Source organism: Benincasa hispida, chromosome 9 (assembly GCF_027475165.1).
Source record: "Benincasa hispida cultivar pf3 chromosome 9, pf3_genome.v1.1, whole genome shotgun sequence".
Classification (NCBI taxonomy): Eukaryota; Viridiplantae; Streptophyta; class Magnoliopsida; order Cucurbitales; family Cucurbitaceae; genus Benincasa; species Benincasa hispida.
The window spans coordinates 17,432,091-17,446,096 of NC_143486.1; the positions used below are offsets into that span (position 1 = coordinate 17,432,091).

General features: G+C 29.5%; 2 protein-coding genes across 9 annotated transcripts; one reads left to right on the plus strand and one right to left on the minus strand.

Moving 5' to 3' along the window:
• The first annotated feature begins 5,879 nt into the window (after positions 1 to 5,879).
• LOC120085361 (RNA polymerase Rpb7 N-terminal domain-containing protein) lies at positions 5,880 to 10,326 on the plus strand. Of its 8 annotated transcripts, none has more exons than XM_039041305.2 (9): positions 5,880 to 6,020; positions 6,373 to 6,535; positions 6,634 to 6,729; positions 7,512 to 7,599; positions 8,097 to 8,181; positions 8,304 to 8,367; positions 9,002 to 9,139; positions 9,357 to 9,493; positions 10,095 to 10,326. In XM_039041305.2, the coding sequence occupies exons 2-8, from the start codon at positions 6,425 to 6,427 to the stop codon at positions 9,459 to 9,461; spliced, it is 687 nt and encodes a 228-aa protein (XP_038897233.1). In that variant the 5' UTR covers positions 5,880 to 6,020; positions 6,373 to 6,424; the 3' UTR covers positions 9,462 to 9,493; positions 10,095 to 10,326. The 8 variants fall into 8 exon arrangements, with proteins under 8 accessions (XP_038897233.1, XP_038897235.1, XP_038897237.1 ...); XM_039041307.2 differs by having other exon boundaries at positions 5,931 to 6,025; XM_039041309.2 differs by having other exon boundaries at positions 5,931 to 6,020; positions 6,634 to 6,803; positions 7,512 to 7,553.
• On the minus strand, positions 10,324 to 13,137 carry GA2OX6 (gibberellin 2-oxidase 6). The gene is made up of 3 exons (XM_039040396.2): positions 12,677 to 13,137; positions 11,043 to 11,412; positions 10,324 to 10,723 (listed from the first exon to the last, which is right to left on the minus strand). The coding sequence occupies exons 1-3, from the start codon at positions 13,048 to 13,050 to the stop codon at positions 10,478 to 10,480; spliced, it is 990 nt and encodes a 329-aa protein (XP_038896324.1). The 5' UTR covers positions 13,051 to 13,137; the 3' UTR covers positions 10,324 to 10,477.
• Between the last annotated feature and the right edge of the window lie 869 nt (positions 13,138 to 14,006).

A 14,006-nucleotide genomic window follows, 5' to 3' on the forward strand; every position in this document is an offset into this window, starting at 1 on the left:
ATTGTCCCTTGATCTGCATAGGTGAGGGTAAGCTCAACAACGCCGCTCAATATGCCTCCCATTTCAGGGATAAGACCGGATAGATAGCTGAGGACATAGAATTTGTAAGATGGAATTCACTTCTACCCATTTTAGGGTTAGTAGAAAGGTTGTTCCCTTAAGGGTTGATCCCGGGTCTTGAACAAGGAGCCCCATCCTCTTGTTGGCCTGAGAGGGAATGAATTTAGTGATTAAGATTCTAAATCAATTTTTCATTAGAAGGACAATGGTACTTAAGGAGAAAAGATGTAACTCAGGGGTAAAACGATAATTAACATAGCAAAGGTTACGCAATTTGTGAAGGATCAACTTATCAATGACAATTATATCAAATGGACACAAAATATATCTACAGAGGGGAGTGCAACTATAGGCTATAGTGGTCAGTCTTATTAGTTAACGAATGTTAATTAACTAGGTTAAAGAGTTTGATCGGTTAGTCTTGGATTGTTTGGGCCCATGATCTGTAGGTCCATCGGGTCTCCTTGCTAGCTCACTATGAACAAAATTAAAGAACTAGGTGTAGTGAGAATTTGAAATGTTCAAATTTGGTTTTTAGGGAAAATTATATTTTTAAAGAGTATTTTATATTAAATAAAATATTAGCATGAAAGTGTTTTAAAAATTGATTAATGTGATTAATAAAAATTAGGTGTCAAAAGCTTTTTAATATGTGATATTAAATTATTTATTTTATTTTAATTAAATAATTTCTAAAATATGAAAAATGTATTTCATATTTTTTGTCAAAAAATTATTTATTATAATTTTTTTAATAAAAAATAGTTAGTGGAAAAATCCAATTGTTGGATTTTTCCATTAACTAAGTGAGTTTTGAAGTGGTTTATGTTAAGCTTGATACCTATATTATTCATGCTAATAGAATTTGAGGTGGAGGTCATGCAAGAAGGGTTTTTGCATGTTTTTGATTTATAAATAGGTTTTAATTTTCAATTGTTAAAAACTAATGCTACCTTGAGTTTTTTTTTTTAACAAATACTATTCCACAAATTATCTTTTACTCTCCAAATAATTTAGTGAAATTCCCTAGCTTTCACTAAAACTTCGGTCCCACAACCGTGTTCTTCAATTGGAGAATAGCGAGGATTTATCGTTGGTGGTGCCGATTACTCACGGAGACGAAGATTCTTGTGAAAACTACAAATGTTGTATTTCTAACTCTCTTTGCATGCTTAATCCTAGTTTATTTAATGTAATTAGAGCGTTATTGATTCATTGCTTCTGCAGTGCATGTTGTTTATTAACCATCACTTATTGAGTCAACGATCTGACCACTCTCACCCATACAAATCAAAGGATCACCTTCATAGGCAGAAGTTCACAACTCACTCAGGATTTAGATCATGTCACCTATGGTCATCCTGGTGAAATGTAAGTCACGGTGTTATATAATAAAACTAATCATTTCGTGGTCCAATCTTATACAAAAATTTTTATATAGAAAACTCTCGCTCACATGTCTCCACATGAATGATCAGAATCATATCATTTGTAGTACTTTACAACAATTATAACAACTAAGGGTGTTTAAAAAACCTGATGACCCAAAAAACTTATCAATTCAACCCAACCCATGTGGTTTGGGTTAGGTTATCAACTCATTTGAGTTAGGTTGGATTCAAATAAATGAAAATTTTGTGGGTTGGGTTGGTTCATGGGTTCACCTAAAATAACCCAAACCAACCCCAACTTATTGTTAACTTTAAAATGTATATGTATATATATATATATATATATATATATATATAAAGTTTTTTTTTGGATAATTTATTTTCTAATAAGGCCTAAAAGTAGTTTTTTTAGCACTTTGGGAAAAAAATTCATTATATAAATTGAAATTATATTTAAATCTTGATTTAATATATGACAATAACTAAATCGAATTTTCTCGTACATCTTGTTTTTAGAACATAAATTTAAATAAATAACTCAATTAACCCGAACAACCCAACCTGAATGTTTCATTGTTGGGTTGGGTTGGGTTCATTTTTTAATAATGGTCATTTGGGTAGAAGAAATTAACAAATCGAAGAATTGAGTTGGGTCTAAAAAGTCCTTCAACCCAACTCAACCCACGAACACCCCTAGTAACATCTACAAAGTGGGTCGTATTCGTATTGTGACAATGATAAGGTATCCAGTCTTTCCATCTATTACAGACCATTTAGATTATCGATTAAACATGATCCACCTGTATATCTCTATTTATATGTTTAAGCTACAGATGATTAAGGGTAAAAGAGTACTTTCACCCCTTGTTGACATCATCTCATTAGTAAAGAATCCAAAAATAAGTTTTTTCCTTTTTTAAAAAAGGTACTATTTACATAAATGAAAACCGAAAGAACCCATAAGTTTTTCTATAGTTTTCATTTGCTTTCTAAATTTTTAAATGTTTTAGTTTATTTATTTATTTATTTACAAGAAGTGTTTAGTTTCTACTGGAATCCAAAACAAAATGTTATTTTATTATCTTAAAATTTGAGTTTATGTTTCATTTAGTTCATAAGGTTCAAAATTTTATAATTTTATATCCTTGAATTTCGCTATTTCCCACTTTGTCATTCTCTATTAACTTTTTATTAATTAATTTAAATTTATTAAATTTAATTTAATTAATTAAGTTAGTTCTCATTAATTACTGTGATTATTAAAATTAACTAAAAATCCACAGCATAATTATTAAAATTAATTAATAAAAAGTTAACATGAAAGACTAAAAGCCATTAAAAAAAATGAAGACTAAAAGTTTTATTTACGACTTTGAAAATGAAGGAACCAAATGGAAATTAAACTCGAAACTGAAAAAATACAATATTTTAAAACTTATCTATACTATGTTAAAATAGGCAATAAGGGGAGAAATTTTCTCTTCTCTTTTTGTCCTTACAAATTTTTACAATTTCCATTTTGTCCCTAAATATCTTTTCAATTACAACTCTGCTGGTAGATATCTCATCAATCAAACTCTTTCATCAGAGCACACTTCTACAAAGAGGCTCCATCCCTTCTACAATAACCATTCTAACCTTTTTTTTTTTTTTTTTTATTTAAGTATTTGTAGGATTTTAGTTTTTTCAATTGTTCATAAGAAACCATTTCTAAATTACCAAAGATCGAAATGGAACTAGCTAGTGTGCTTCCATCCCTTCTACAATAACCTTTTTTCTCTCTTCGTAAGCACCCATTTCTATAGAGTGCACATGGCTCTAAAATTTGTTTCACCATTAATGCAACCGAGTTCCAAAATGAAAATTTAAGGTTGAATTTCAAAACAATAATTCCAGGTTCTCTTTTCTCTCTTTTATTTTTGTTTGAATTTCTTTTTGGAGAAAATATTAATGGTAGTAGAATTTTTACTTTAGTTAATAAGATGAATTTTTGTAACTTACATTGAGTAGGTGTTGAGAGGCAACGACCTACGACATTGTGAATATTTTCGAAAGTGTATTGTAAATGTTTTAGAAAGTGTTGGAGTAACGAATTGGTTGTTGTCGTTTAGATGTTTTTCTAAAGGCATATTTTTGTATTTTTGTTTAGCAATTTTCATTATTTTTTAGGAATAATTTTAATTTTTATTTGATTCTTAGTAGAAAAGGCGAATAATCAATGTATTTGGATAGGACTTTCTGGCATTTCTCAGGCATTATGGCAACAAGGTATCTGCATTGATTTGTTAAGATTCATATTTACTCTGTTTTTTTAAATATATTCTAGATATAAAAGGGTCTATAAGGGGGTGGTTTTATATACTTATTTTGCCCTTTTTATTTTTAATAAATTTATATGTTACCTTCTGTCTATAAAACGAGTCTTTCTAATTTTCAATTCAAAAGACAATAAATGTGACCTTTCGAATTTTCAACTCACAAAAATATATTTATATATTTCAAATTAAAGTTCTATGTAGAATATGTGAAATTGGTATTGACACGATACAACTCTTCGAGTATATGTGTTTAATGAGATGCATATGATGCCAGCGGAATGTGATTACTCAGAGGTGGTGATTACATATCGAACAAATGCTTCTTTTCATGTAGGTGTGAAATACATATATAAAAGGAAAAAAAAAATAAAGTGTTTGATTATGTTCTTAAGTAAAAAAAATATCTCACATAGCTAAAATTTAGAAGGGAAAATACATAATCTTTTAAAGAGACAAGTATGGAAGTAAATAAAGTAAATTTGTATATAAGAAAGTTCAGAAGCTTAAATTATAAGCATGTGCATAAATTAGTTTAGAATCTTGAATTACTTAAAATTTAGAATAAAGATTTCAATTAAGAAAATTGAGACTACATAACTCCAAAAAAAAAAAAAATGATTAGTTTTCAAATCAAAATTTTACATGTATTGTATTGGTTTTTTAAAATTAAAATATAATCTCAATATTTTAAATGGTATATATGAAAATTTTTCAAAATGATCTTTAGACAAAAACTAAATATGTTTTGCTATTTTAAATTAAAACTACAAGATTCTTTTCAGAAAAAAAAAAAAAAAAATACAACTACAAGATTTTAAGGGGCTATAAAGGATAACATCTGTCTTACTATTTAATTCTTAATATTTTCATAAAATTTTCTTTTGTCATTCTCTTCAAGTAGTTACTAACAAAAAAAAAAATTTGTTTTGTGCTGTACAATATAAAATAATTTGTTTATAAAAAATACGATAATAAAAATGGCTACATTTACTAACTCTTAAAAGTTTATAGTAATTAAAACAAAAATATAATAATTTATTTGATACATGCTAAAAATCCACTATATTTTAAGTAAAGTTTTCACAGATAGAAAACATGTCAAACTATTTATAGAAATAGGAAAAAAAATTACTGATAAACACAGATAGACTTCTATCAACTTCAATCACATAGTATCAATGATAGACTTCTATCAGTTTTTATCACTGATAGTCGTTGGTAGACTTGTCTCTATCAAAGAAGAATAAATTTTAGTATTTTATGTAAATAATTTCCCTTATTTTTCTATTTTTAAAAATCATCAATATTTTAAAAGTTTCTTAATAAAGACTACAAGATTTCACATTGTTATGCACCTGTTTCTTGACTAGTAGATCAAATGAAAAGTAACCTCATAAATTGGATAAAAACATAACATTTTAAAATTTAGGAACTAAATAGAAACTTTTTTTCCCGTATAATAATAATAAAGTTTAAATCTTATTTTGGTATATGAATTTTGAACAATCTTCTATTTTAGTCCTAAACTTTTAAAAATGTTCATTTTAGTCCCTGAACTTTGAATATTGTTTTATTTTGGTCCTTCAATTTTTAAAATTGTTAGTTTTAGTCTCCAAACTTCTAAAAAGTGCTTATTATGGTCCTTACTATATTAAGATTTTGTTAACTCTTTAACAAAATGATGAGGTGATTTGGATTTTTGGATGGTTAGGCTACCAAATAAGTTAGCTAAGCTAAAGAAATCTAGAGTTTTAATTTTGAATAAGGTAGCAAAACAGAAGAATCTAAAAGATATTTTTAGTTCAAAATTTTGATCCTTCAGTATTTTAGCGTATTAATTGTTGATATTTTACTTCACTTTCATCTTGTCCAATACTTATAGAGCATAGTCATACAAAAATATAAGCCTCCTAATATTTCTGTTGATATAATTTTAATAGCAGAGACTAAAAATAAAGCATTTTTAAAAGTTTAGGAACTAAAATGAATGTTTTTTAAATTTTAAAGACCAAAATTGAACAATATTCAAATTTCATGCACTAAAATAAAATGTAAATCTAATAATAAGAACTCGGCCCAATCCATTCATCTAGCCCAAAATCTCAGGCCACTTTGAACCAAAAAAAACCGTAAAAAAGGACAGGAAGAAAAAAAAAACCCTAAAGAGAAGAACTAGCGGCTGAATTCTGAGAATCTTTTTAAATTTCTGGGTTTCTTCAATATTTGAATTTGATTGCTGTCTTGTTTAACTGTAAGGTTCTCCTCTGTTTTTATACTTTGGTATGAACTCTCTGTTTTTGTTGAATGGATCTGCCTGCTGCTTTCTCTGTACATTACTTGGTTCTCATTTGATTATTTATGTGACATTTTGTTTGAAGTTTTTAGTGATTTCTCGTTTTCTCGTCTCTCTAGTTTTTCCCTTCTCACGTTTGATACATTTGGCTCTTTGAGTTTCTGCAATTTTAATTATTTGGGTTTAGTTCTTGTGGGATAATTTTGTTTCTGTTTTATACATTAGGTAGTATGGATTAAAATTTCCCTTTCCCATTGCTATTTATGCCTTGCTCCAAATTTGATGTTTTGCATTGGTTTCCTTTATTCAGAGACTCAAGAATTGTGTTTTGATTGGAATTATTAGCCTTAGAGAACATCCAGATGTTCTATCTTAGCCGAATTGAGCACACACTACGTGTGCCTCCGAACTTGCTTCATCTACCTATCCTTGATGCTATTAAGGGTGAGCTGGAGAAACTATTCCTAGATAAGGTTAGTGAATTTTGTATGTAAACTTGTTGATTAACCCTCTTTAATTTACTATGTGCTTTGGGATCAACATTTTTACTGAGATGAGCTTTGTCATGAAGGTGGTTGCAAACTTGGGACTCTGTATTTCCGTTTATGATATAAGATCGGTCGATGGGGGCTTTATCTTTCCCAGCGATGGTGCTGCAACATACAAGGTATTCTTGCATTGCTGTGTGGTCCTTAGTGAGGTTTCACGTCTCTCTTTGGGCGTCGGTCTCGAAATTTTTAGGTAACATTTTACTTAGTTGGAAACCCTTCCTCAAAGGTGTTATGGGTTTTTTTTTTAAAATTTTTTTATGTCTTTGTATTCTTTCTTTTTTTTTTCTTCATTGTTTTTATAGAAAAAATATATATATATTCTTGCATTGCTGCATATATCTTTAAAGATTGAACCATTACATTGAAGTTTCTTTGTTACCTAGTGTCAGTGCATATATGATATAATTATAATTCTGGTAGGTCAAAAAGGGTCCAGCGTTTAATAAAGAACGTAGAGTTTAATAAAGAACGTAGAGTGAATAAGTTTGATCAATCCATAGTGACCACTTACCTATGATTTAATATCCTACAAGTTTCCTTAGCACTTAAATGTTGTGGTGTCAGGCGGGTAATCTCATGAAATTATCGAGGTGTGCGTAGGCCGGCTTAATCACTCACGGATATCCAAAAAAAAAAAATCTATTTTTGGTATCTAACATGTAAGGTATACTTCAATTATCAAGTACAAAAGGAGCATCATTTGGTTCTTCAACATGTAAATTCAAAATCACATAATCAATAGACTTTGGCCTCTTCTTTATCTACCTATCTTATGAACTATTTGTCTTTTCAGTATTCTTGTCATTTGAAATCATAGTTTTTTGTCAACACTACATCAGGGTTTACTTACTCATTGGAAATATGAGGTCCTGAGTGTTATGTGTGGATATTTTGGCAGGTTGTGTTCACGTTGATTGTGTTTCGTCCATTCGTGGGGGAGGTAATTATTGGGAAAGTTAAAGAATCAAATGCAAAGGGTTTGCGAAGTATGCAAATGTCTTTTTTTTTTTTTTCAAACTTTCTTTCAGAATGTATATTTCTCTATCACGATTTTTTTCTTCTTTGACTCGAGTGTCTTAGTCTAACACTTTGAATCTCATCACATTTTTCTTCCTATTAAGTGTATGTTCAGGATTAGTTCCTTTGTATAAGGCTTTCGAGGCATTTGGTCCATTTGTGATTAGCATAAGAGCTCTGTCTTTGATTTCCTAATGAGTTGTTGTTTTGCTGATTGATTCAACGGTCTAGATCTATATTCTCAATTCTTGGCAATGGTCATGCTATTTTGTTAGGTTTTTGTGTTGATGATCAATAACATGCTTGAAATTTTTGTTTGGGTTTATGTTAACTTGGATATTTAGATTTGCGTCACTTCTTTCTAAGTCTTTAGGAGTAACCTTAAACTTTTCTCATTCTTGCTTTATGAATACAACAACATGATAAATTTAGCATGGTGTTGATGGATGTTATGCTAATTTTGCAGTATCACTTGGATTTTTCGAGGACATTAATGTTCCTGTCGAACTTCTTCCCTCTGGATCTAAATTCGAACCAGATCTAAATAATGGGTAATGCCCCCTGTGCAACTCACAACCACCAACTAAAAATATAAATGGATGTTGAATGATAATTTTTATTGTTGATTTATCTAAAGTATTATCTGTGACTATTGTTTTTGCGAGGATTGCAGTGGAAAACTCAGATGGGTGTGGGAATATCAAGACGTACCGTGCGACATATATGAAACTGACGAGGTTTGTCAATTATTATAGGTTTAAATCCAGTGTTAGTCCTTTACTTTTATACTTATTTAATTTGGGCCCTTAAAGTCCTTAAACTTTGAAATGTTTTGTTTTGAAGCTTTGCAAAAGACCTACTCAATTTCTTTCTTTTTGAAAACGTAGTAGTTTTTTAAGAATCTAAATATAATAAGCACAAACACGAAGGAAAAAGTATATGATGTATATTGTTGTATAGTGATAATGTTGCGTTCTATGAAGCACAACACTTCATTTTAGGAAAAGTGTCTATCGGTCACGCTCTAGACACGTGTCTGACACAATTTTTTGTGGGGACATGGCTGGAATACTTCTTGGACATGGTTGGGAAAATTTTTTTGAGAGAAAACTGTCCAGTCTTTTATGTTAGACTCAAATTTAAAGCTCAAATCAATTATATGTTATTAAGACAAAAAGAAAGTCCATTTTTTTAAACAAAGATAAAAGGCTGGAATAAAAAAGAGTGTATAGTCCGTATGCTATTTTTTTAAAAAAAAATTGGCAAATCATCATGTTGTATCCTATGTCTGTGTTTGTGTTTCTTAGGTATGTTAGAATTGGATTTTTGGAGATCGTCCATATGCTTAGTTTTGGTTTTTGGAAATGGCAGATAAGATTTAAAATACACAGCATAGATTACCCTGCAATCCCAGTGGAGCAACCAAAAGAGAGAGATTCAAAATTTCTAATGGAGGAGCAACCAAGAGAGAATATTAATGTAAAAGCATTTGCTCCCATGCTTATTACTGTATGTCACTCACTCTCAACTTCTATTCCCTCTACTTATCTTTTTGATAAATGTGTTTTTGTGTTTGTAGCATTTCTCAAAGGAAGGCTGATTTGTAGTGTAGGGTCTCAACACAATAGCAATATTATGCATCCCATTACATAGCAACTATTTTGTTAATAACGTCTTTTTGTTTTGTTTGTTTTTGTTTTTTTTGTTTTTTTTTTTTTTTTTGTAGGCAACAATCGACCATGATGGATTGGGTCCTATTTCATGGTGGGAAGGTGGTGGAGATGTCGAGGATGAGGTCGAGGCTGAGGATGAGGATGAGGAAAATTCCTAAGATACTACCCATTTTGTTTTTGTGACAAATTGGTATTTATTCATTCATAACTTAGTATTATACGTTATTATCATTTGGCCTAGGCATGATAGTCACGTATGACCAAGCAAAAAAAAAAAAAAGAAAATCGATATTCACTTTAGTACTTAGTAGCGTTGGTTAATTAACTTTGATTATAGGTTTAGGTTTAAATACTACTTGAGTAGTTTTGGTTCATGTAGTTTAAAAATGTCTTCTTACTAAAAAGGATATTTTTAGAGATCAAGATTAATCAAAGTTGAGAGTACGAGGGCTAAAATAGCATCTAAACCTTAAGTATATGAAATAAACCTTTAAACTTCATACCTTTTCTAAATTGAAGTTATAAAAAATGGTAGACAAAAATATCTATTACATAATTACATTGCAGGTCAAATCTAGCCATATAATTTCTCAATGCTCTACAACAAAACCAAGCAAACAATAATGTTTAAACCTTCACTAAAATGACTAAATCAAGTTAAGACAAACAAGTTTGAAGTATAATATTTGAGTGTTTATTTTACCACTTATTTGAATTCAAAGTTTAGTTTGATGCAATTAAAAATTTAATATCAAATTTGATTCACTAATTATTCTCTCTTTCTTTATCAGATGAGTAGGAGATGAGCAGATTGCAAACTTTACTGCTCTTTTAATGGAACAAATTGGTACATTAAGATGGGATTGTAACTAAGTTTTGGCATTGATTGGCAGCAAGTCATTCTTGTGTAGTTGTATCTAATTTTTGTTCAATTATGGGCATTCACAAACAAATATATTGACATTTTATGTTTCGAACTTTACGGAATAACATTGAACATCAGAGATCAGAAGTGAGATCTAATCGAACTCTTTTTTCAACAGTATGAAATTTTCACTATACAAAAAGTAAATTACAACAATCCAAATACATAAATTATGTACAAGAATGTGCTATTTTAAACTCTACCTAAGATTATGCTTTAACCTAATCGAATTATAAGTAATTATAATTATTACGAAGTTTTGAAGAGATCGAGACGAGAATCAGCTAATCTAAGAGAATAAGCAGCTTTCTTGTATTGAGCCCAAGTGAAAGGCTTATATAAAGATTGTTCATTTGGTAGCATCATCTCTGATAGAGGTGCAATCCAAGCATTCAATGGTGGTGCCCCAAAGTACATGATTGACATTCTTGCATTCTTTGAGTTGTTTGCCATTGCTCTATGTCTCACACTTACAAATCTCCCATTTGTCATTGCCTATGATAAAAAATAAAGACAACAAATCTTAAATTGTCCATTCGTCTTTTGAAGCTATTTTGTAGCTTGGCATTTCTAATCCTAAATACATGCGCCTTCAAATGCTTGTCTTCCATTAACTAATAATGAAAAAGATGATGTTGACATGTTATGGTCGTAGCTTCAAATAATACTTGTGTTTTTTTAATTATATGATAGAAAAAAAAAAAAAAAAAACTTAAAAGTAGTATTATGTCAACTTTTTGTCACTACTTAACTAAATCATAACATTAGGTATTCTCAAAATACAAAATAAATAAACGAATTGACATATGTTTACCTGAAAAGCATCACCAATCAAGACATAGAATGCAGATGGGTCAGGGCAAACAGGCGCCCAAATCCCATCCTGCAAGGAGATTTGGAGGCCATTGACATCGTTGGATCTCAAGATGGTCAAGATCTGAGGATCAGAATGCTCCCCAAATCCAATTCTATTATTTGAAAGGCAGGATTTTGGTGAAAGATCCCAATTTTCAGTGTGCTTGACACCAGGATAGTAATTAATCCTCAAAACTGAATCATTATGGACGTCTCTGATGAGATTACTGAATACAGACTTGTTTGGTAACCATAGACCTTCAGTCACCAAATCAAGAATTTCGCATCCTAAATCTCTCACGCTTTTAACATACTCATTCACGACATGGCTGCAACAAATTAAAGTATCAATTGATATGTCAATATTTTTATAAATTAAAAAACTTCACATTTTGATATAATTGACAAATAAATCAATTTTTCGAATGGTTATATATCGACAAAACAAACATTCAAATACATATCAATAGAACTATTAATGTTAGTAACTCATTTTCAAATATTGTGAAATATTTATTTACAATCATCTTGATGTTTAAATATCAAAAGTCATTTTATTTAGTATTTAAACCTTTTCTTATCGCATGTTTTAGTTAAAAAATATATAATAAAAAATGAATAAAACTAATTGTAGGTAAATAGCATAAACTTGAAATTAGTAATTGCAAGTAAGAATCATTTAGATGTTTATAAAAAACTATTTGATTTTTATTCTTTAAAACTAATTTAATAAACAAATTGAAGAAAACATAAATATTTTGAAAATCACTCTGCAAATGAATTATTTCAACCATAACACTCTTTTTTTATCCTTCTAGTAAGACATATTTCAAATATAGAAGAGTTTTGAAAAAAATGACTAGAAAATCGATCTATTATACTATCAAGCTCGCAAAGATTTTTAATGTTGATTAAAAAAAATGATTCGAGTGGTTTGTAGCTACCACTTGACTTTTAAGATATAAAAAAGAACTTATATATAAACAAAATTCACTTTTGAGGCACAATTATTAAATGTAAAATCATTATCCAACCTATGCAAAACTTTTTACAATATATAAAATATTGACGATTAAATTATATCATATGATTCATATCTAGAGTAAAATAGTTGTCCCTTCCCCTATTTTTTCTATATAATATAATTATATACATATTCTAATAATATTATATGTTTTTCCATTGATAACGACCAAATGTATATTATATTTCTCAAAAAAAAAAAAAAATATTGGTGTCATTAGATAAAATATTGTCCTTTTTTCCATGAAGAAAAATGTCGTTTTGACATTATAAATTATGAATTTTTGCAGCTTTTAAAGCAAAGTGGTTTGACTCGTAAATGAAGATGCATTCTCCAATGGGAATTATTTAACCCACAAAAGAAAAAAGTTCAAAAAATTCAAAAATCGATTTTTAAACAAGAAATGAATATTAATGGGGTTTTTTTAGAAGATTTACTGATGAACTCTTAGAAATATCTTTCTCCATTTATTTACATAAAAAAATAAATAGTTTGTGAAATTAAGAAAAAAACTAAAAAAAAAAAAAAAAAGGACTTATTAAAAGCATTTTAAAAATATAAAAGGTAACCTGAAAGTAAGAGGGTGGTTAGAGATAGAAGGGGAGCATTGGAGAATGGAAGAAGGGTCGGAGCGAAGAAGAAGGTACTCGAGGTCGCCCATGTCGCCATTGGGGCCGATGGATTTGCAGCCATAGCCGAACGGGTTGGCGGGACCGGCGCAGTGCTTCTCGAGGGCGGTTTTTTCAAAGAAATCAAATCCTTGGCTTTCAAGCTGAGCAATGGCATCATCAGAGACTCCATGGTTGATGAGCTTAAAGAAGCCAAAGTCTTGGCAAGCCTCAACAATGGATTTGGAAGTTATTGCTCTGCTTTGGGAGAGATCTATGGTGGGAATTCCAACAGCTTTGGTTTTCTTGGTCCTCATGGCTGTGGGACAAGGCATGCTTTTTTCTTTTTTTTTTTGGAAGAATTAAGGTTTTATGATGAAGAGATTTGATGAAAGCTTTGGTTTGTATTCCATGTTAGAAGGAGGAGCTACCTTGTATTTATACAAGACTTTTGAGAGACAAAAAAGAGAGAGAAGAGAGTTGTGATTGTTTCTTTTATTTTGATTATTTTTTTATTTTATTATAGTAATGGTCATTGTGAGTTTAATTAAATTAAAGCACAACTTGGGATAAGAATAGTTTTTTTTTAGACTATTAGGAAGATGTTGAATTGTAAGTTTATTTATTTATTTAAATGAGTTAGTGAGTTTTTTTTTTTTTTTTTTAAGTATAATAAAAGTATGGGATTTAAACCACGTAATTCTTGAACGTAAATATATCTGTATATAAGTCGAGTTATATTCAATTCAGTGTGACTTTATTTATCTTGGTATGAAATTGACAATCGGAAAAAGCAATAAAGCATAAAGAATGGAGAAATCAACACAAAAATTTACGTTATTTACTAATAATGTGTTAGCTATATCCAAAGGTAAAGGGAGAGGGCAATTTATTATTAGAGAAAAAATATCGATTATATGTTAAGAAGCGCTAGTAGAGTTTAATAGTTTATACAATACACTCCTCCAACCTTAAGACCAAGAGACCAATATCGTAAATAATAGATTCAAGACATTCTAACAATCTTATTAGTTTTGGTATTGTAGAACAAAACTTCTAATAATCACTAAATGCAAATTTCAAATTAAATACTTATACAATTTTCTCTCTTACGTCTAACAATTTAAAATTGATAGTCACATCCCAACAACCTCTTTAACTGATTTCTCATGATGTGAAAAATGATATGTTCATCTTAGATTTTAAATATTATTTAAAAATGTTAAATACCCTATTTGGTAACCATTTCATATTTGGTTTTTAGCTTTCGAAAGTTGAGTATATTTTCTCA